General features: G+C 45.9%; 1 protein-coding gene across 2 annotated transcripts in view; it reads left to right on the forward strand.

Annotated features, from left to right (window-relative positions):
- The window catches only part of ATPCL (ATP-citrate synthase), a 77,983-nt gene extending 54,595 nt beyond the window's left edge, over window positions 1-23,388 (forward strand). For both annotated transcript variants that reach the window (XM_084595636.1, XM_084595637.1), the window contains exons 14-20: window positions 5,856-6,094; window positions 8,728-8,821; window positions 9,359-9,664; window positions 10,770-10,913; window positions 13,713-13,826; window positions 21,004-21,163; window positions 21,579-23,388. In XM_084595636.1, coding sequence (XP_084451762.1) covers window positions 5,856-6,094; window positions 8,728-8,821; window positions 9,359-9,664; window positions 10,770-10,913; window positions 13,713-13,826; window positions 21,004-21,163; window positions 21,579-21,685 — 1,164 coding nt within the window. In that variant the 3' untranslated portion in view covers window positions 21,686-23,388. The remainder of the gene's footprint in view (window positions 1-5,855; window positions 6,095-8,727; window positions 8,822-9,358; window positions 9,665-10,769; window positions 10,914-13,712; window positions 13,827-21,003; window positions 21,164-21,578) is intronic.
- Window positions 23,389-24,091: the final 703 nt, after the last annotated feature.

Below are 24,091 nucleotides of genomic sequence, written 5' to 3' on the forward strand. Positions count from 1 at the left end.
TGGCAACGTTTAGTGCTGGAACGCTAGCTAGTGAGGCTAGTTTAGCAGTGCTGTTAGAGGAACTAGAGGGTATGCAATGAGATATCGTAGTGCTTAGTAAGATGAGGATGCCAAATGAGGCATATACTGTACTGAAAATCAGACGTGTATTGTCTGACTGTATTGCGTTATTGAGATCTACCGGAGAGACGAGAACTAGGGGAAGGGTCCCTTATTAATAAGGATATAGTTGGTAATATAGAGAAATTCTGTAGCAATAATGAGAGGGTGGCAGGCATAGTCATCAAGCTCAATAAGTTGTACAAACTGAAGGTTGCACAGGCCTACACACCTACATGTAGTAACGATGATCAGGCAGTCGAAAGCTTCTACGAAGATGTAGTAGAATTGGCAATGCAGAAAGAAAAGACGCAGTATACTGTACTAATGGGCGACTTCAATGCCAAGGTAGAAAAAAAAACAGGCAGGAGACCAGGCAATGGATGACTATGGCATTGGTTCTAGGAATAACAGGGGGGAGATACTTGTTGAGTTTACAGAGCGCAATAACTTAAGAATCAGTAATGCCTTCTCCAGCAAACGGAAGAACCAGAAGTGGACATGGAAAAGCCTTAACAGGGAGACTAAAAATGAAATTGACTTCATACTGTGTTCTAACCCTGGAATTGTGCAGGATGTAGAGGTAATTGAAAAAGTGCGATTCAGTGACCACAAAATGGTAAGCTCTTGAATTAGTCTAGATCTGAAAAGGGAATGGAACAGATTAGTAAGAAAAAAGTCTATCAATGAATTAGCAGTGAGGGGAAGGGCAGAAGAATTCAGGGTCTCGCTACAGAATAGATATTCAGCTTTAACTAAGGATGATGAATTCAGCGTAGAAGCAATGAACAATAATTTCAGAGATTTCATTGAGTGCGCGCTATAAGTAGGTGGTAGGATAATTAGAGTGGATACTGAGAAGCTATCTAAAGAGACGAAAAATTTGATTAAGTAGCGCCAAAGTCTGAAAGCTTTCAGCCCAACAGATAGGCTAGAACTGACAGAGATATCAAAGTTAATCAATAAGCGTAAAGTGGCCAACATAAGGAAATATAACATGAGGAAAATTGGGCATGCCCTAAAGAACGAGAGCAGCCTTAAATCGGTGAAAATAAAATTGGGCATAGGCAAAAGTCAGAGATGTATGCACTATGAGACAAAGCGGGCAATGTCATCACGAATATGTACAGGATAGCCAAAGTAGCCGAGGAGTTCTATGCTGATCTATATAGTAGCCGAAGTAGTCAGGACAATAATGAGATGGGCAGTAGTGAGAAGCAGTCAGATGTTTCGCCAGTGAAGAAAGATGAAGTTAAGAACGCTTTAGAAACTATGAAAAGGGGGAAAGCAGCTGGGGAGGATCAGGTAACTGCAGATTTATTGGAGGATGGGGGAATGTCATGCTAGAAAAACTGGTCACATTATACACACAATGCTTGGTGTCATTGACGGTACCAGAGTCACGGAAAAATGCTAACATTATGTTTAAGGACTTGAAAAATTACAGACCAATCAGCTTACTGTCTATTGCGTATAAGGTATTTACCAAGGTAATCGCTAATAGAATCGGGACAACCTTAGACTCCAACCAAGCAAGAGATCAAGCAGGTTTTCGGAAAGGGTACTCTACTATCGACCATATCCGTACCATCAACCAGGTGATAAAAAAATGTTTGGAATATAACCAGGCCTTATACACAGCATTCATCGATTGCGAAAGTGTATTTGACTCAGTAGAAACCTCTGCAGTCATACAGCCATTGAGAAATAAGGGTGCAGACGAGCTGTATGTGAAAATACTGGAAGATATCTATAGCGGCTGCACAGCAACCAGAGTTCTGCATAAAGAAAGTAACAAAATTCCCATAAAGAAAGGTGTTAGGCAAGGAGACACAATCTCCCCAGTACTATTCACAGCTTGCTTTGAGGAAGTATTCAGAGACTTGGAACAGTTAGGGATAAGGGTCGATGGACGACACCTCAGTAATCTGCGATTCGCTTTTACATTGCCCTGCTGAGTAACTCAGGGAATGACTTGCAAAGAATGATTGATGACCTAGACAGGAACAGCAAAAAAAGTAAAGTAAGCTTGAAATTAATATGTGGAAGACAGGTGATGTTCAACAACCTCGGGAAGGAACAGAAGTTCACCATTGGTAGTGAAGCACTGGAAGTAGGCGAATATGTCTACTTACGATGGGTAGTAACCGCAGATCCACACCACAAAAGGGAAATAACAAGAATAACATTGGAATGAAGCGCATTTGGCAAGTACTCCCAGATTATGAGTAGCAGTTTACTGGTATCGCTCATGAGGAAAGTATACAACAGTTGCATATTACCTGTATTTAACCATAGGGCTGCAACGTAGAGGTTAACGAAAAGGGTTCTACGTAAGTTGATAACACAGAGGGCTATGGAACAAAAAATGGTAGGTGTAACGTTAAGAGATAGAAAACTTGCAGAGTGGGTAAGATAAATAACTCAAGTTAATGACATTCTTGTGGAAATCGAGAAGAAGAAATGGGCATGGGCAGGACATGTAGTGCGAAGAGAGGATAACCGATGGTCGCTTAGGGTAACAAACTGGACTCCAAGGGAAGGAAAGCATAGCAGGGGCGGCAGAAAGTTAGGTGTGCGGATGAGGTTAAGAAGTTTGCCGAGGTAAAATGGGGGCAGCTAGTACAGGACTAGATTAATTAGAGGAGTATAAGAAAGGCCTTCGCCCTACAGTGGGTATAGTTCAGCTGATAATGATGATGATGACAGCCACATTTATTTATTTCTTTAAGCAGGTCAGAGGGCCAGCATAAACTGAGACAGTAGCTTGAAACCTAAAACGGAGACTCAGTGAGTCTTGTCTGCTTGGGGGATGTGCAGAATCCTTAGAATTTCTTTGTCTTGGTGCTCTATAAAGCTCTCCAGGCGATACAAGTTACTGTGGTGGCCTGTGATGCATTATGCCCTATATGCAGTAAAATCTCCTTAATTCAGATTTCTAGGGACTGAAAAATATGTCAGAATTAACTAAATGTAGAACCTTCATCAACATACCTTTACTGCATGAAGTAGTTGAGGATGCTGGTCTGCTTTCTCGCAGGAACCCGTGCAGATACAATTTTTCAATGTCCTTCCTGGTGCTCAACAGATCGCATGCTGTCTGCAGTGTCCCAACTAAATTCCAGCCCAGCAAAAACCCCCGTGGTTTCCTTCACAGTGCAAGGAGGCCAAGGCTACTCCTTTTTTAGCCATAGCACGTTCCTCACAATTTCTTCGTTCATAAGAGAGCCGGCTTTAACAACACCATCGTCAATGCCTAAGTAATCAGCGAGTGCAATCTCATCCGGCAGAACAGCCCCAAAATACTGGCAGTCATCTCCAGTGTCATCTAGTGATACTTCGGCAATTGTATCATCGCAAGACTCAGACACAATAAAGTCACTCTGTCTAGAAATAGTTAGTGATGATGTGCACAGATGTGTTTTGTCAAGTGTGTACAAGAATGTTGACTGTGCTCAAAAGATCTACATCATACATTTTGCTGACTTCATGGCAGAGGAGGATACATTCGAGCACACGCCTGCAGTATTTAGTCATAACATTTGGATTATGCCTTGGTCCATCGGTTGGAGGGCCTATGAATGATGTATTTGGTGGCAGAAAAACAACTTCAATGCTGACCAGTCCAGTGGCACTATTATGTGCACCGCTGTTGTCCAGCATGATTAGTTCCTTGCGGTTTTTTGTGGAGACCTGCCAGTCTTAGCTTCTGCATCCAGCCTCGAAAAATTTCTGATGCTTTGTGTTAGCTTGATATTCCACTGGAAGAGCAGACATGTTCTTAAAGCACTGTGGCTTTTGTGCCTTTCAAATGACAAGCGACAAGCCCTTGGTTCCTTCCTGTCTGTTTGCAGTTAAAAGAATGGTCGCTCGTTCCTTGCTCCTTTTCCCCCGATGCATAGATCCCCTTTTATAGTCAGTCTTTTCTGGTGATGCCTTAAAAAAAATGTGCTGTTTTAACAGCATTAAATATATCGTTTGGATCGTAGGCAGCGATGTGTTCGAGCAGTGGAGCATTTTTTTTTAGTTAACGTCTTCGTTGTCACTGCACACAGTCTTGAAAACAATGTCATGTCTCTCTCTGAAGCGCATACACCACATTTCAAGGGCTTTGAATGCATCGATGTGTATCATCAGTACAACCTTGCGACTTGTGCCATGATGAAGGGTCCGCTCAATGGCAGGTTTGTGTTACATTACTTGACCACTCACCAAAGCAAGGCCCCTTCAACTTCTGATGAGCTGCTGTTTACAGACATTTTTATAACGTCCAAAACTTCTCGCTTTCGAGCGCCTGAAAAATCTGTTCATTTTTCACATGCAGGCGCAGGGTACTTCTTTTGTGGCATTTGTTCTTGACTTCTTTTTGGGAGAGCCCATCCTTTCAGCATCTGCAAAATTTTCACTTCCAAAAATTTCCAAGTCCTTGGCCTCGTAACGCTTCGGCTGTTTCACCGGCATTGCAATCAGCAAAGAGTGCTGTGAATGAGTGAACAACAGAAAGGCACCAGTAATCATGTTCGATAAATGAGCTGCACTAATTCCAGTGGTCCTCAATAAAACGGCGCTCAAGAATGCAGCGCCTCGAGTGCAAACAAAGGACAAAATGACGCGGCCAAAATGCCAACACATGAAAAAAAAAAAAAGGGAAACGCGCCCATCCAGCCACAAATCCAGCCAAGTTGATTTATTGATATTCATGGCGATGCTGTGCTTGGGTATCACCTTTGTGCTGCAATTGCCTTATTTTCATTTTCGAGCCACGTTAGCTGCCCGAATTTGTTTGAATTATCCAATGTGCGGTCAGATCCATTCAAGTTAATACGAGTTTCATCCCATAGACTCAGTTGTAGGGATCAGATGCAAAGGTCAAATTATCTAATTTTACGAATTAATGGTAGTTGAATTAACAGGCTTTCACTTTCTGCACCAAAGGCTACACTGACTAGGCTTCCAAATTTGAGAAGGAGAACCTTCATTGAAGGTTATTTGCTGCCTTCACATGCACGCACCTCATGAACCCGGATGGATAAAAAGTTTAGCAGCAGGTGTTGGTTTTTGCAAACTTTCTAAATGTTGAAAATACTTTGAAATTATTTTTTCCAGAGCATAAAGAAAACACGGAAAACAGTTGTTTCCAGCAAGTAGACCTTTCTTGCATCCTTGGTTACCTTCATACCTGTCCAACATAGGTTAGAGCACTTATCTGTTGGGCTGGTGAGCCAGGTTTGATCCCATCCGTGGCAGTCACGTTTTGATAGAAAAGAAAATGCAAGGTGCCTGGATACTGTGCAACGTCAGTGCACATTAAAAAAACTAAGTGGTTGAAATTTTCAGGAGCCTTCAACTGTGGCATCCCCATATTCTGAGTTGCATTGGGGCTTTAAACCCCATAATACAGATCTGTCCAGCATTAGTGCCACGCCTGTGTGTATCCTTTGAAATGTCCAGCTTGCACGTCTTGTGAATGTACACATCGTGATTCTGCGTGTCACTCACTGGCTTAGAGTGGCAGTTATTGTCTAGCCTGCGTATACAAAACGCAATTGAGCTGAGCTGGTCTGTTCCACAGAAGCCAGTCCCAGTCTCGTGGACCATTTTGAGTGACAGAGCATGAAGTTCTCGTGTGCACACAGAAGCCACCTCTGTGCGTGAGCTTTTGCATCAACCCATGTGTGCCTGACGGTGTTTTCTGTCTGCCCCAAGCTGCGTGTAGTTTGGCACAGGTGGTGAGGGTCTTGTTTGGCCTTCTACAGGTGGGCGGTGTTGAGGAGTATGAGGTGTGTGAGGCCCTCAAGTCAGGCCAGCTGAACAAGCCCCTGGTGGCCTGGTGCATTGGCACGTGTGCCTCCATGTTCTCCTCGGAGGTGCAGTTTGGCCACGCGGGCGCCTGTGCCAATTCCAGCCGGGAGACGGCCTCTGCCAAGAATGAGGCCCTGGCCAAGGCCGGTGCCCATGTGCCACCCACCTTTGATGCCCTGGGCGACACCATCAAGTGAGTGGATACTGTATGGTCACGGGTCTGTCCAGTCCGCACACACAACGTGTGCAGGTCTTCTTTTTGGGCTGCTATGATACGGGCCAATGCTGACCAATAGGTGGCCCTGGGTGAAGCAGGATTGGTCTTTGTTTGCTCTCCAGGTTAGCTGGTGTTTGTAGCCTCGAAAGGTGCCAGGAAGCTTGGCATTGCATAGTACACGCTTCTCAGATGAGCCATGTGGCACCTACTGGTGCTCTTGCCTGCTCGGTGTAGGCTGTTATACGCTAATGCCAGGTTTTCTGGAGAACACAACACTCATTTTAATTAAGCTTGGTCACAAATGAAGTAGTTTCAGATGTCATTACAGGTATTGAAACCTAAATGGTTTTTCACAAAGAGTGGGCATGGCAGGATTATAAGACACATCATCTTAGCATTACTGCCTGTAGTCCTTGAAGAGAAGATATGTGTTGCCAATTAATATTGTTTTCATCCATGAACTTGAAGTGAGAATAGGCATGAAATAAGAAAGGGACATTAGTCGAAAACAGATTAACACTTTCCTGTCCGTGAGAAAAGTAGGGGCTTTTGAGTAGTGTCATAATTGTTTTTCTTTTTTTTTTACAAAACCTTGCTTGGTACAGGAGTGTATGGTAGCAAATTGTAAAGGAGGAAATTCTCTTCACAATGATATTAGTCACAATTAATATTTAGTATATTGTATGTGATGAAAAAAAAAGTATCGGAAAAAATTGCAGTTAAAATTAAAAAAATTGATGAAAACAGCAAAATTTCTTCACACAAATAGAACATAAAAACATTTTGAGATATACGTTTTTAGAACAGGGACCGAGGTAGCAATGCTGCAAATTTTAGCTTTCTAAGTAGAGTATTACTCAAGTTAGGAAAGAAAACTTTGGACCATATGACTATCGTGCCACCACGCGAAACAGTTCCTTGTTGCCGTGACACAGATGTTTGCTGCACATGTCTCACAGAAAACATTTGCTTTTTGTTCCACCTTTCTTTCTTCATAGCACAATTTGCAGTTCTTGTACTTCTCCATTTTTTGGGGCTTGTGCTGCTGCCCCTGAGGTTGATCATGAGGTGGAAACAGAGGGCGAACGTCAGGGTCTCAGTTGTTGGGCCAATATTTTTTTTTTTTTTTCATCTTTTCTGGAATGACATCTCGCCAAGATCCGTTGTTTTCGCCGTACGAAGGTTTTTCCAAAAATGCATCCACGCATATTTGTTCGTGTTCACGCATATCTCCTTGATGATCTCCGTGGTGAAGAATATCAGAAAGAAATCGATGGCTCTGGAGAAGCGCCGTACGGTGCTGCGGCGTGCAATGCCGAAGTCGACCCCTGGCTGTCTCCTAGGAGAAAACAAGACCTCTGCGCTGCCGGCGGCAAGTAGTCTCGCCCGAATGATGTTAACACCCTGCAGATAACAGTTGTGACCTTCAGAACACTCTGATTTCTACCGATCAGCGCACAGCAAAAGCGGAATTTTTCGAAAGAGAAAACAAAGCTTACCGGGACATGGCCGTTGACATTCCTGGTCGGTTTGACGCAGTTTTGGCTGTCGGTACTGAAGTCTGAAGAACTGAATTCGTCTTCCGAGTGACGCATTTGAGTGTTCGTGGAAACGGGCCGCTTCTGAGCAGCAGCAGCGCTTGACTTCGACGCCATTTTGCAAGCAAGGAGCGCCGGTTACGTCACTACGAAACTATAAGAATGGCCGTGAAGCAGCAAAAAAAATAAAACTGAAATCGAATTTAAAAAAGAGTTGTGCTATTACCCACTGGATGCCGCCACTTGTCAAGGAGCACTTTGAAAGTGGGAAAATTCGAATTAGAAAACCATCGATAGCGGGCTATCGATAGGAATAGACGCGGACAGGAAAGTGTTAAAGGCGCAGTCTCCGTTTACATGCTTTCTCGGCATTACCTAAAGGGAAAGCTGACGTCATGTCTATGCGAGTTTCGAAGAGAACTTCGCTACAGGAGTGCTCGGTAGACGATGTTCCGTATTCGGCTTAGCTAGTCTCGGGCGAGAGACGTAGATGCTCTCCTCAATGTGCAAAATAAGTTACTTCAGTAGTGAGGTTTCCACTTCTCCAACAAATTTAATGCACATGTCAGGCTGTTCTTTATTTTTTTATTTGCAAATATATGTGAATTCTGAAATCAACAAGACAGTGTTTGTTGTTTTTTTATTTTCAGTTTTTGTTTTTTCAGGACATAGGATATTTATTCAATATTTGCCGACACTTTTTTCCCATATTCATATTTGATTCTTATTAAAAAATTAATATGTAAGTAATTAATATTAAAAATAGTTTATGTTATTTATCTATGGTTTCAAGTTTTATCATGCTGGTGTTTAGGTTTGAAGGCAGGCTTGTGATGTATCACATGCTTGAGTTTTTGTACATTTGTGTGCCCTGTTTCTGTGAAATAAATAGCTGGTAGTGTGTGAGTGTGTTGTCGTCTCTTTTGTATGGTCATCACTGTGCTGCCGTTCTCTTGCATAATGCACTGGCTCCGCCAGCTATGCTGTATTCTGTAGGGCGAACTTCATAGCAAACTAGTATTCCACCTGTGGTTGCTCATGCCAAGTGAAGAGTTTGCCTTCCTTGTGCAGGACGGTGTACGACGAGTTGGTGGGAGCCGGTGTGATTGTGCCGATGCCAGAGGTGCCTCCACCAACAGTGCCCATGGACTACAACTGGGCTCGGGTCAGTAGCATTCATTTCAACTCTTGGCAGGTGTGCTTACCCGTGATGTTGCATTTCAGGGCGCAGTGGTCAAAAGTAACGTGGCTCGATAAACTGCAGGTAGTTTATCGACGAGCTTCTTCTCTCGCCGAGAGAGAGGAACAGACTAGTTCACGTACTTGACGCAGCGTTTGGGTGTTGCTCAGCAGTCCTCTTCTCTTGCACAGTATGCCTGTTTTGAAAGTGGCAGTTCTAGTGCTAAGTGCATAAAAGTAAATTCTCAACGACTGAAGGGGTGGGAGGCTTAGTCCATTATGCAGGAGTAAATGGGCTAGGGTTGTTGGCAACCATTAAAGGCAGATGACAGTCTGATTTCCACAATAACGAAAGTATCTCAAAAACAATAAATTCTGTCATTCCTGGCAATTTTGTTATTGCAGGGTTTAACTACTTTAAATAGTAAAGCATGGTGTTGATTCAGTGGAAAATATTTTTATTTGCCAATTCATGACCCCTCGTAGCAGCAGTACTAATAGGAGGCTGCTGTTGTGTATACAGGAACTGGGCCTGATCCGCAAGCCAGCATCGTTCATGACAAGCATCTGTGACGAGCGGGGCCAGGAACTTCTGTATGCGGGCATCCCCATCACAACTGTCATTGAGAAGGAGCTGGGCATTGGCGGGGTCCTCAGCCTGCTGTGGTTTCAGCGGCGGCTGCCCCAGTATGCCTGCAAGTTTCTCGAGATGGTGCTCATGGTGACCGCTGACCACGGGCCGGCCGTCTCGGGTGCCCACAACACCATCGTGTGTGCCCGTGCTGGCAAGGACCTCATCTCATCCCTCGTCTCGGGACTGCTGACCATTGTGAGTCCCTTCCCACTGTGTCACTTGGTCAAAGGGGGTACCTGGCAGTGGATGCTACTGGGCTCACTCTAGACTGCCTGCATATTCTTAAACCAGCAGCTGTTCTGGCTTCTACTTGTGCTGCTGTTTGCTTGGGCAGTGTTCGTACTGCCTATGCCCCATTTGGCACCCTGTTTAGCAGTGGTTAAGTGCGATCTGGGTGTACCAGTATGGCGTACACAACATGACCGGGCTCCTACCCTTCTGTGGCACTGTCAGTGGCTGGAGAGTGAAAGCACAATCATGTAGCGCCATCCATCACAGAGCACCATCATGATTAGACCAGATTGTGCTCGCACTGCTGCAAAACAGCTTGTAAAATGGAGTATGTGTAGTTAGGTAGCTCTTAAATACACGTTTCCCTGTTGTGCAACATTGGTGCCATTGGCATAGAAATGAGTGCGAAGGTGGGAAAATGACCAATAGTGAGCAGTGCTGCACCAACAAACTGGTAGAGTACAAAGTCCACGTCTGTGGTGCCTTCTGCGCACAGAAGTGCTAACTAGGACTGCGATTGCAGTTCAGTCAGTGCACTTTGGATTCATGTTATTCTCTGTGCACATGATCACTTGAAACGCTATTTTGAAATGGAAAAATCAGGAAGAGCCCATTCCTGTGTCATGATAGCTGAGGAACAACTAAATGCACCTTGCCAACTGCTGTTGCAAAGCATCTCATTGGATGGACTTTGTAACTGTCGGCCATTTTTTTTATACAAATGTGAAGTGTTTGCTTCATAGCATATATTTTTTTCTTGTAACAGCTTTGTTTGTTTATGGCAGCAGCAGTTTCAGTTCTGCTTAAACAAAATTGATGGAGGACATAAAAAGAGTTTACTAGCCCTCCTTCCTTGACTTAACATTTGTAAAGTGCTACATCTACAGGTGCCAAGATTGAGGGCATGTGTGGATAGCTGCATGTCATACCTGCAGGGGGTGGTTTGCAACACAGTTGCACCAACACTGAGTTCTTTACTGTCTTTTTCTATCTGTCTGCGCAAGCAGGCAGATGGTGTGATGACGATGTATGGGACCGTGCTGAACTGATGGTGCTGTGTGTGGTACAGGGTGATCGGTTTGGTGGTGCCTTGGACGCTGCTGCACGACAGTTCAGCGAGGCCTACAACAGCCGCCAGATCCCCATGGAGTTTGTGAACAGCATGCGCAAAAAGGGCATCCTCATCATGGGCATCGGCCACCGCGTCAAGTCGGTGAGTACGGCACTAGGCATATCCCTCCCCACAGTGCAGGAAGCCCATCACGGGTGACAGAAGTCGATCTGCTCGTAGTAGTTCTCAGTTCACACTGCAGGGAATGCATGAGCACCAAGTTGAACATTGTAAATAAACGGCTTTCAAGTGCGTGCGCTAACCTGTCCAAAGCATGTCCGAAGAAATGAAAAAGAAAAGTGGCTTAAAGCCCCGTTGTTTGTGTGTCTGCCCCACGGGAGCATCTGCGCTTTGAGGGCTGTAACAACAACGCTGTCAGCCAAGGGAGCACCTGCGTCTGCTGCTAATGAAAAAGTGACTGTCTCGATCTTTTACAGTAGAATCTTGATGATACGAATTCCAAGGGAGCACGCAAAATATTCGTATCATCCCGAATTCGTATGATCCAAAACAAGTCAACTTCCACATGGGAATGAATTGAAAATGAACCAAACTTTATTATGGCGAACTACTTGCGGCCGAAGAAGTCCGTAATGCTTGTCTGCACTTTTTTGCTGTTGATGTCGCGGACAAGCACCGCCTGAAAGGCATAAAACCGTGCCGCGGTTTCGTCGCTCATGCTGCCGGCACTTACGGTGCGGCGCAGAACGTCCAAAGCGTGAAGAGTATCTGCCGTTGACGGCGGCTGATCACACTCGTCGTCAGCGTCACCATCGCTGTCAGGCTCATTTTCGCGATCATTCGCTTCGTTGACCAAGTCTTCAATAGACCTCAGCCCACAGGTCGCGACGTTGTCGTCCACTGTAACGAAGTCCCAAGCCGAAGTTTCAGTTTCCAGATTGTCCCAGCCATCAATCGTCAGGTCTCCATCTGGCTCTTGACAATCTCCTGCCGAAGCCGCATCAAGTCCGATGGCAAATCCGCTCTTTCTAAAACAGTTCAAGATTGTTTCTGAAGTTACACTATCCCACGACATGACTAGAAAGTGCGAAGCATCTAAGAGACTGATCCGCAAGTTTGCTTCTATACGGTCAATTTTCGCCAGCAGACGCCTCACTAGAAGTCCTTTGAAATGATGTTTCACATTTCTAATTATCCCAGCGTCCAGTGGCTGAAGATGGCTGGTAGTGTTCGCTGGCAGGAACCTGACTTTCACATTATTGAATGTCATTTCCTTTGGGTGGGCAGAACACTGGTCCACGAAAAGCTAAATTTTCCGGTTTCTTGGCGCCATTTTCCGATCAAGGCTTGTCAAGAACTCGCAGAAAACATCTGCAGTCATCCACGCCTTTCGGTTACCTTTGTAAAAGACAGGCAAACACTCCGCCGATCGGAAACACCTCGGTTCCTTCGACTTACCGATGACTGTAAGCTGGAGTTTCTCGGATCCATCCGAGTTGCAGCAAAAGAGTACTGTTACTCTTTCCTTGCTTTTCTGGCCGCCCTGGCATGCCTGGCATTTTACGCATGAACTTCCTTCCGGTTGAAGGTTGAAAAATAGGCGCGCCTAGTCGGCATTACAAATGTTGCGTGGCGCGTACTCCGAAATCAGCGCTGGCAGCGTGTTCAGCCACTCATCTACAGCTGACTGGTCCACTTTCTTGCCTTCACCTGAGACGGCCCGGTAGACAAGTCCGTGCCGCTCCTTAAACCGGTGCAGCCATCCTCCAGACGCTTGGAAATTTTCAATTCCAATCGGCTCTTTCTCGTAGCACCTTGCCATCCACGTTGACACCGGCCGCTGTCACTTCGCGGAACCAAGTCAGCAGAACCTCTTTCAGCTTGACATGGGTCGCTGTTTTAGCCTGCTTCACGTTCGCACCGAAGTGCTGCACATTCTCCAAGATGACATCTCGCTGCCCAACAATGGTGCAGAGCGTCGAACGGTGCCAACCCTAGCTCTTTTGCTAAGTCAACGTTACCAATGAGCTGCCAGCGAGTGAGTGACGTACATGACTGGGCACATGCTCGTCAGTTTGCTACGAAAGGGAGGTGGGGGTAGGGTGGCTAGTGGGGTGAGGGGGGTTGGAGAGGAGAGGCAGCGGCTGCGGTGGGTACCCTTTCCCCCTGTGAGCTCTTGCGCTGAGCTGCTCAGTGGCTTTGTGTGTTTGTACAACGTTCGTTGGTATCATTCGCGGCAAGGGGGAGGGGGGGGGGGGGGAGGAGTTAGCGGCGGCCGCGTCGGTTATGTTACCCTCTTGAGGCCAGCCGCGCCGGCCTGCTTGCATGCGCGACTGGTTTGCACGTTCGTATCAACCGCGGCGGGGTTCAGAAACTCTTCATATCACCCCAAATCTTAACGTATTCTATACAATGTAGTCCGTTCAAAGCAGTCTTAAAATTCGTATCATCCCGAAATTCGCACCAGCCGTAATCGTATCATCGAGATTCTACTGTATCTCCTGGTATTCTGGACTCTGCAATCAGAACAACCTCTCTTTACACATTGGCCTGTTCCTGTAGCTCTGTGCTGTGACAGCTGATGAGTCCCTGTGGGAAGTTTTAGTAAGATGCCTGCCGTTGTGTAGTGGGTGTGTTGACATCTGTCAGTCCACCTTTTTCACAAGCTGGCGCACTCTGTGGAGGTGACGGAAATTAGTCTGGCTCAAAATAAACTTCTATAGGAAAGCCAGATGCGATGCTGTTCCGCAGGGCACGAAATGCACCTCCTGAATGGCCAGTGTGTGTGCTTGAGAGCTACCTCCATCTGCTGAGTGCACCTGATATGAACTGTGGTGCAGTTGGCAGTTTGTTCTTTACCACCTGGAGGGACACACATGTGCAAAGCAGCTGTGTGATAAAGGGGGGGATGTGAGACTGTACTTTGTTTGTGTGGTGCAGATCAACAACCCAGACATGCGAGTGAAGATTCTGAAGGACTATGTGAAGCGGCACTTCCCTGCAACGCCTGTACTTGACTATGCACTGGAAGTGGAGAAGATCACCACCTCCAAGGTCAGTGGGCACCCCAAGAAGACCGGGATGATTTTATTGTTGACAGTGTGCATTTAAGAGTACCCTTAGCTCCGTGATGCTTGCGTATCATTGAAGGTGTTCTTTTGATGGCAGGGCTGCGGATTCTTTCTTGAGGAGGAAAAGAAAAAAGAGAAAGCCAGAAGAGAGATATTGGTACATACGGGGTAAAAGAAATAACATGATGCGATGTGATGTTTTTGAAAGTGATTAGCCTGCTCAGGCTTGCTAGCCTGTTGTCCATATTTGGCACAGCATTCCTGTCTTGATGGGGACAATGTGGCAATATATGACAAATTTGGTGGTGGATGTAGTCGCTGGGCAGGCATGTAGAAGTGTCATATCAAACCCTTTATTTTCTAATAGAGTGCAGCGAAACATGTAAAATTGTAAATAATATTCATTTGTGCGTGCAGAACTGCATGAAATGTTAACGTGACTGAGATGATCATTTGCAAAGTGCAGTCAGCGTCAGCTTCCAGAGGTTCAGGAGGCCTGCTGAAAAACTCGTTTAAATGTTATTGCTAACGGCAAAACAATAAAAAATTTGCATGGTTATAAGCAAATGACTACGCAGTTTTGAATTTTGCTTTCATTCTTTTTTGTATGCTGCGCTGTGTTCCACAACATTCTATAGCTCTTGCATATTGCATTTCTAATCACTCTTGTGGTGTCGTCGTGCGTCAGGACTGCATTTCCTGACGTTTAGCTGGCCTTAGCCATGCTAAAGAGACCGGAAAGCGTGGCGTGACATGGTCCATAGGGTCACGAAGAGTCGGACACGACTGAACTTAACTGAACTGAGCCATGCTAGTGACCTCGGCTTCCTCTCTCGAGCTACCGCCAGCCTTGCCGCGTCCCAGTGCCGCATCACTGTGAATAAAGCCACCTTCTAACCTATGTTGGCTGCTCTGGCTGTTTGACAGTGACATTTGGTGGAGAGGCTGGGTGTCGTCATATGTATGCTGACTTCGAAGGCGCCTTTGAAGCCAGTTCCGAGTGCGTGGATACAACACCTGTCCACAAGACGAGGCGTCGTCTGCGAGGCCTACAGCCTGAGTTCAGTGGTTTGAGAACACCTCCAAGAGCCATGATGTCTACCTCGGGCAGCCATCCTCCTCAGCGGACTGGAACAGTGCCGCCGTTTGTCCTACACACACCTCGGTCACTACCTTCGTTCCATGGTGATGGGTTCAAGGACGTTGAAGACTAGTCCAGTTTCGACTGTGTGGCGGGCTTCAATCAGTGGGACGGTGAGCGCAAGCTACAAAGCGTCTACTTCGCATTGCTGTATTCGGCCAAAATGTGGTACGAGAATCACGAAGCTTCTTTTACCACCTGGGAAGCTTTTCGCCGAGAGTTGTTGGCGACATTTCGTACCGACGAGAGGAAAGAGAGAGCCGAGCTCGCCCTGCACTCAAGATCGCAGCAGCCAAATAAAAGTGTTACCATGCTTATTGAAGACATGACGCGACTCTTGAAACGGGCTGATCCAGCTATGCCCAAGGCCAAGAAGGTGCACTACTTAATGCGAGGTGTAAAGGAGCAGTTGTTTGCCGGACTTGTCCCTAACCCTCTGACAACTGTGGCGGAATTTACGAAAGAGGCAACGGGTATGGTGCGCTCCTTGCAAGAGCGGAGCGCGCAGTACGTACGATCATAGCCTCCTTTATACTCTCTGTGCCTGTCAATGCGCCGCGCGAACAATAAAGCGGCGCCGTCGGGTAAAGTTGCGCGGCGCTGCCGCTCCCTTCGCTGAGGGCGCCACTGACATAGGGGTTGAGGCGCACGGGTATGAACGTCGGCGCGGGGCGTGAGCGCTGTTATTCGTTAGCGGGATAACTGTTCCTAAGCATGAATCGTGCATATTCAGCATATTTACTTGTAAGGCCGACATCCACTAAGCATAACAAGTGATCATGATATTTGTTAGGCAATAACACCAACGCTACATTACATTTTATAACAGGCATAGTTTCAAGAAATTGCGCATGGCTCGAAAAACCGCATGACTGCTCCGCTAGCGGCAATGATAATAGAAAAATTACAATGTTAATCTATGCTGCAATAAAACAAAATTCAAGAAGAAAGGCACCAGCATTTATTTACACATTTCACAACAGCAATTGTGCTACAAGAGTACCATGTAGAAGTGGTGTGATGAATAGTTGTCACAAGTAGGGAAAAATGTTCATAGTGACTTCTGTCACTGATAGCACTTCAGAAGCCAGCTTGATTTACAGATGATTGGAACAACTGCATCGCAGTATGCCATTGAGATCTGTAAGGAGAACAATTTTGGTATCAGCTGTTACTTTCAATGATTCAGCGCGTCGTACAAACATATTTTTTTAACTTGAAAAGCAAGGAAAGACAAATATACGCGTTGCATCTTTCTGTTTCGATCACTCCCAAATAATCGTCACAATAGGCAAAGCTTGTGTTTTTATTTTTCACAAAATTGCGCAGTTAGCGAAACAAAAAATACTGCTCTGGAGCACATGTAACATATACCACACAGACGAGCTAGCCAGGGAGGAAGTTAAAATCGCAGTCCAGAAAATACCCATGCACATTTAATATTATTATTACCTTACTGACGCGTAATAAACACACTTCTGGTGGTGTCATTATTTTTCACAGGCCTTAATGCGGTTGAGTACGAGTTTTGTGGTTTACGACGCTAGAGAGGGACAGCGATTTAGTTGACAGGAAAAACTAATATAGGCTTTGCACGATTCGGTCTAACTCACTTTAAAGTAGTCATCTTCACAATAGCTAAGCCTTGTGTTTCTATTTTATCACAAAATTTCGTAATTAGCGTATACTGCAAAAAAAATATACTTTGCAGGGGCACATCTAACTCACTACGCAGACGAGCTAGGCAGGGAAGCAATTAGCATTGCAGTCCAGAAAGCACAGGTGCACATCCAACATTACTATTGCAGTATTGATGCTTAATAAACACAGTGTTTGGTGCTGTCACTATTTTTTACAAGCCTCAAAGCAGCTGAACACTATGCAGTGATCGCCGGAAGGACAAAGCAAAGCTGGAACTTACCAGTTGGTGCAATGCTGTATTCCTGCAGCACCCGAAAGCAGAGAAAAGTAGAAGCATGACCTTGCACACTGCAAAACAGTCCACGAAACAGCGAAAAAGTGGCAGCGCGTGGCTATCCAGATTGCTTTGCAACACGGCGCACCCGGCATTCGCCTGGCGAAGGTGACCCTACGTCACTGCCGCCATCTCTCTGCAGCCAGCGGCGTAACTTGTCAACAGAGGAGGAGGGGCGGCGACGGCCGCGGAGCGCGGAGTTGCCAGGCACAGAGTGTATAAAGGAGGCTATGGTACGACTTGCTTCTGTAGCAACCGCTCATCACTGCCCGCCTACGTCGCTGTCTGCTAAGGAACTTTGAGATTTTTGTGCGGAACATTGTGCGTGAAGAGCTCCAGAAAATACGCTTCCAAGCTCCCCAGGCAGGCGCCACTGCAGTAGCGGACGTGGTGGAAATTGTCAATACTAACTGAATTAAAATGTGCTCTAATGATCTTTCTTGTACTCAGTTTTTTTTGCATTTTTACTATGAGGCTACTGTAGCCGATGAAATCCTTGAATCTTGGTAACTATTGTCCGACATTTTTGATGCCTGGCCATTAGTTTTACTTTGGCTAACTGGGGTTGCTAACATCAGGGACTAAAAGGAAAGGACGGCAGCAAGGTGCAAAGTATCACAAGCTGATCGGTTGCTCTATGCTCCATCGCCTTTCCTGGGCCTGTGTGGCACTGCACTAAAATTTCATTAGTCTGGCCCCCATTAATTCGGAGAATTCGAACTAGGAGTTGGGTTCCAGCCAACGTCCATGCACAGTGGAATCTCGATAAGATTCTCACGGGAATTGAATAGTATATTGTATAATCGGAAATTTGTATTATCCAAAACTGTCCCCAAAAGGTCGCAAATGAAACATACTTGGCACAGAACTTTGTTTTATTACTGCACTTTGAATAACCTCTCATTTTGTGCTGAACATTTTGTTTCTCAGTGCCTAGAAGCAAGCTTTTCTGAAATTTGCAGAAATGAGTTGCAGTTCCATTGCTTAGCTCCTTTGCACCTCATGAAAAGCTGCAAAGAGCATTTCTACATCTTAGCATTCTACCAGCATCTCCCAGAACATAGCTCCGCAGAAGATATCGTCAAAAGATAAACACAACCAGATGTTATCGGCGCGCAGCATCTTGGCAGGCCTCCAGTGTCAGCACTGCCGATTGCGACAGTAAGCACGCCGAACTGAGGGAGCCACCGTCTAGATTTAAAAAGGAAAAGAGCAAATTCTGAATGAAAAAAGTCAGAGGAAAGGATCATTACGGAGAAAATAGTACTGAAAAATCAGCCATGAGCGTTAGGGCACTGCCGCTACTATCAGCCCCCCACTAGCACTTTTGAAGCGAAAGCTTCACTACCTGTGTCAAACCGCAGCTTTGCATGGCTGTGACGTCGCAGCCAAGGCCAGTTGCGCAGCCCTCTCCAAGCTCTGCCAGCGTTGCCTAGCAACGCTTAAGAGGTGTGCGACTCCTCCTTATTAAAAAAAAATAAGTTTCCACCGGGAATCGAACCTCCATCCTTGGATCCTCAGCCGAGCGCTTTACCACTTTGCCACGCCCCAGATCGTGAAACGCTCCTCATAATTCTGCTTGTCCACCGTGAGCCAATAGCTTGGCGCCACATTTGAATGTATCAAATACTAAAATAGTTAACTCAGTCAATTTGGGTGACGTCGAGGTGTATCAGATTCTAAATAGTTCATTAAATCAGTCAATTAAGCTGACATCATGCAACCTGAAGTCGAGCCAAAAAAGGGCATAGGAATGAATTGGTGCACAATTTGAAAGTACCAAAGACTAAAATGGATAAACAAGAAGTGGATTAATGGGACGTAAAGGATGTGACGTCACGCAACCGGAAGTAGAGCCGGATAAGGGCATAGGAAGGGATTGGTGCGCAATTTGAAAGTACCAAAGACTAAAATGGGTAAACAAGAAGTGAATTAGCAACTAGAAGCTACCACAAGCAACCAACAGCAGCATCCGTGCCTTCGCATTACTCCAATGCAGATTCTGCAGTGCTCTTTAATTTTTTTCGCTACCTCTTGGAGGGAAATTCAAAACCATGCGTTTTTCATATATATTTTTGCAATCCTATTATCTGAAGCCATGTGAAAATAGACTGTATGAGCCGTTCGAAATTACATTGCCTCTATATATAAAACTTTAGCCAGGGATGGAAAAAAAAAAGTGTTAAGCCAGAAAACCGCAGTAAGCAGGATCCTATCAACAAGACTTCACTGTAAGTCTACGGCTTCAGGCACTTGTTTTCAACGTGGGCAAGCTACTTCGGGCAGGGATCGCATTGAGGTAGTACCTGCAAAGCCAGGTGTCATCTAAATAGACCTCCCCGATCCTGATTTGCATGTAATGAGCACTTCAAGTGTGCGCTTTATGGCAGGTAGGAGGAGGTTCACAAGTCCACATGGAGGAGGTTCACAAATATGACTCTGCAGCATAGTTTGAGTTCCGCTTGAAATTCATGCTGTTTTGTCACCGCCACAGGGTGCGCGCATACGCCAGTTATGCCTCTTTGGATGCTGCTTTGCATGTCACAGGTTTTTTTTAATTTTACACTGATATGGCCTATGCATATTTCTCTCTTGCATCCAAGTGCTTCCTCCGCTCTTCCTAGTATGCTGGACCGTTACGTCTCGAGGATGAATCGCTGCATTGTTACGGGGTCCTTTGTGAAGAGGCACCCTGCGCCACTGCTTCACACTGAGAGAGCAGCAGATTATTGGCAATATTTTTTTCCAATCATGCTGGTAGTTTAAAACTTCTGGTTAAACAAAGAAAATCAATGCCTTTTAGCTGCAGTTTAAGTCGCACTAATGTTTATAGCTATGTTTGCATAAAGAAAGGCTTGAAAATATCATTCCATGCATAGATATTGGCAAAAAATTTCACAGGTAGTCTCCATGATGTTTGGAAGAACTTTCAGTGATTGCAGTGAAAATCTCAGCTTAAAGTAACAGGTCTCTTTTTTTTTGTTTTGGACACGGTGGCGTCAAAGGCACTGCTCACCAGGAAATCCACTTTTGGTGTTTTGAGCAAAAAATCGCAAGCATGGCTCTGGTAGGCAGTAGCTGGCAGCTGACATGGCTGAGCACTAACTGGGTGTAGGATTGCCTGACGTTACGTTTGGCAGGAGCTGCTAACTTGAACCTCTCTTTTCACTGGGAGGGTGGTATCATAATCACCTTGCCAAGGGCCTTGTGTTCACCTTGCCCCTAGGCCACATACAGACACGTTCATACGGCTTGGTAAGAGCGGGGCTTTATATGTGGGCTGTTAGCCTGTGCTAGCATCATACCCTTAAAGGCGGAGCTTCAGTGTTCCCCATAATTTTTTTTTCCACTGCTGCATTGGCCTCTAATGGGTGGAGCCATTTGGAGTGTGGAGGTAGGTCGGCTGGTGGTGGCTTCATCCTGTTTTTACAGGTAGATGCTGGCACTTTCTGTGGTAGAAAGGCAATAGAAAAAAAAAGTGCTATCAGGATGGTACCTAAACAAAGCTGTTCCTCAAAACTGCATGTTTCACTGAGGTCACTTTGCGAAGGTTGACAGATGGTGGTGTCCATCTATGGACTTGGCTCTCTCCCAATAGTGGTGCCCAGCTGCTTTTACTTTCGTTTCTGTTTCCTGAACACTGCAAGTGGCCTAATTGTCTGCTCACCTTGGGATGAGCAGACCATTATGCCACCTCAGGACTTGGAGGCTGCCATATTTCAGTGTACGCCCTTTGTCACACATTTAGAGCCCAGGAGAATGCTTCTTAGCTATGTAGTGAAGCTCCTGCAGCATTCGTGAAAAAGTCCTAGCCTTCGGAGAGGCCAGGACCAAGAATCTTTTAGGAGATTCACTGCATTGGGGATGCAGTGTGAGCCGCACAGTGTAGCTCAGAAGCAAACCCACTGGGCTCCAAACTTTCGACAAAGGGTGTACAATGTGCTCTTTGGTGTCTCGGAACTGTTACCAAAAGAGCTGCAGTGTGTTCTTTGCTCAACTAGCTTGTGTTACTTGCTGCTTACACTTTGTGGTATGTCGGTGCAGAAGCCCAACCTGATCCTCAACGTGGATGGTCTGATTGGTGTGGCGGTTGTGGATCTTCTACGGAGCAGTGGCTGCTTCACACCAGAGGAGGCCCAGGACTACATCGAGATGGGTGCCCTCAACGGCCTCTTTGTCCTTGGCCGCACCATTGGCTTCATTGGTATGCACCTCCTTGCTTGGGAGCATAGTAGACCAGTCTGTCTGCCTAGTGATGGCTACACCTCAGGCAGCAAATAGCATGTAGCTGAGTGCTTTGAAGAGCTGGCCTTGAGGTCTGCCTGGCCAGGATTGGATCCTGGATGCTTGTCCTGCAGCTTGCTGCACTTCGACTGTGGCAGTTGGCAGAGTGTACCAGGTGCCCTGCATTCTCCAGGACATGCGAAAGCCATGGGCTGGCTCTTAGTTCACTTTGCAACTATGTGTGGGCCACTATAAAATTCTGTGTTGCTCGATGCCTTGACCATCAAGGTGCAGAAAGTAAACAAGCAAAAGAGTCTTTTGATGAAATTGTGACCAGTTCTGGTGCACATTGAAGGTGCAGTGCTATGTGACCAACAGCCTTCTTCCTGTTGCAGGCCACTACCTGGACCAGAAGCGGCTGAGGCAAGGGCTGTACCGCCACCCGTGGGATGATATCTCCTACGTGCTGCCCGAGACCGATGGGTGCTACGACAACAACTGAACCTCCCCTCCACTACCACACCCCGGAAGCTCATAGCAGCCAGGCTCTTTCCCCAAGCCTATTTATTGCAGTCCTGCAGCCACCGTCCCCAGTCATGTTGTGTACCCCGTTGTGGACCTGGTTATGAGAACTGCCCCTTTGTGTGCTGTGTTGTTGCCCTGTGCTTGCCCTGGTAAGGGGGGCCTCTGTGGCTTTGTCACTCCTCCCCCCATCTCTTTCTCCGTCTGGTCACATGCAGGCAGCCTCAAAGCAGCAATTAATGGAGCACTCCAGGCGCTGGGCAAGCTAGGTCTGCCAACTCAAAGTGTAAAGCAGCACCGATGTGCTTGCTCTGTCATGGGCACCCTCCATCATACCGTTATATGGTTCCACCATAGGGTTGGAAAGTTGCCAGCTCTGCTTGCTCAGCTTGTGGCATCTCGCAGTATTCTGTTTGTTCTTGTCCCTGACACAAAGCATTCTCATATTTTTGTTGGCCTGCGTAACCTTCTGTTTTTTATTTCTACTCTTATAACATGTGATTTCACCTAACAAATAGGTAAAAATAAATTTCACTAAGGAGAAGGGGAAAAAATGCTCTATAATGCCCCAATTGTTGTGACTATATTGTTTATCCAGGGGACTGAATTTACAGCTGCTTCTTCTGGTGTCTCTTCAATATACTTGTGCTAGGGCAATGTATGGAACCGGTAACTACATATTCTGTGGAAAACATTGCCCAAGGTGCTTGCCTGTTGCTACTGTTTACATTGCGTATCGTCACCTCAACATTCCAACCATATCACTGAAATTCTGAAGCTCTTTTTGTACTTCTTTTTTTTAATATATATCTGTTGTAAAATGTCATTTTGAATGTTTGTTTTTTTTCCCTTGGCAGAGTTAACAGCAGACATGAGAGACCTTGCTGTTACAACTCGGTGCATATCTTTATATTTTTGTTAATACAGATGTTAATGTGAATGTTCTGCAAAAACAAAAATATATATATATATATATATTCGTTGTTTCATTGTGATCTGCGTACAGGACAGGAGCAAAACATGCATTAGAAACTGGTGCCAGAAAACCATCTCTGTTCAGAATTCGTTGCTGTGGGAGACGCAAAATTTCTCCCGCAGGAGTGCATTTCAAGAAGAGAGTGCATAATGAGGCATCTCCGAGACGACTAAAAGGCACTCCAAGCCAAGCTGACCACAACACCGGTTCCTGTTCTAGCTGGCTGTCTACTTGTGCCTGTGACGCAACAAGGTGCTCAAGGTGCTCCCAGCACTCTGAGTGGGGTGACTCAAGTGCTGCACGAGGGTCCGTAACCAATGAGCTTGTAGTTCCACTGTGTGGGGGGCCTTGCTAGGTTTCAAATGCGATGACAATCACACGCTCGCATTGTGCAGCTCTTTTATGTGGAAGATTGCTTTCTACTGCCTACCTCCCCCGCCGCAAGCACCTCTACTAGACATACTTAATTGGCAGTAGAAAGTGGCTCAGTGTACCCTAGGCATACAGTACCAGCGCATGCAACCATGCTGCCCCGCTGCCTTGGCTTTTTCTCTTAGCCCTGCCTATTGGTTTACTGGAAAGAGTGAGGCCACAAGTGTCCGTGTTAGTGTACACAGTGGGGCAGTATGGACACACCGCCGTGCATGCATCTTCAGTTGACGGTAGTGTGCAGTCTTTGTGGCAGTGAATAAAATATAGCCTGTGGACGTACGACTGAGCTTCTTGATTGCACTCTGGTGAAGAGCCTGCTTTTGCCGGCTGTTGAAACACCTGCGAGCTGCAGTCGCTGGTTTTCCCATGCTGGGCAGTTGTTGATTAACTTGACATTTGAGTACAGGTGATATAAATGCTCAATATGAACATTTTCAACTAGCAAGGACTGTTCATGTATACATAGAACTTTTTTTATAACACAGCCGTTCAAAATAAATTGTATGTAGAGCATTCAGAATAGACTTCGTCATTGTTTGGGCACTAAAAAAATTGTGTAGAGTGGGGGAAGCATTCGTATGAGCAACAACCTCCTCATGTGCAGGAGGTGTGGGTACAATCTCTAGTGCTGCCTAAGGGTGCCTACCCACCGGTTTCGAGTGTAAGCAAGCTTTCCTCGGTCTGGTGCAGCTCTTAGGAGGATGAACGCTTGGCTTAGACCAATACGTGGCCCCTTATTTGATACGATTTACGATTCTGTCATGGATGCTAACTGAGTACTTTTCTACACATAATGAAGACACCTTGAAATATTGAAAAGTGGCCTGATATCTCCTTCCCAGTCAGGCCAGTCGTCTCGAACACAGATGCAGCTAAAGTCAAATTGTTCAGGTGCTTCCTATGCTCATGAGCATATTCAGCCTTCAGCTTGTGGCATTGGATTTGATCGCATCGCCTGCACATTTACACTACACATAT

This window comes from Amblyomma maculatum, chromosome 2 (assembly GCF_055883805.1).
Source record: "Amblyomma maculatum isolate TAMU_Amacu chromosome 2, ASM5588380v1, whole genome shotgun sequence".
NCBI lineage: Eukaryota > Metazoa > Arthropoda > Arachnida > Ixodida > Ixodidae > Amblyomma > Amblyomma maculatum.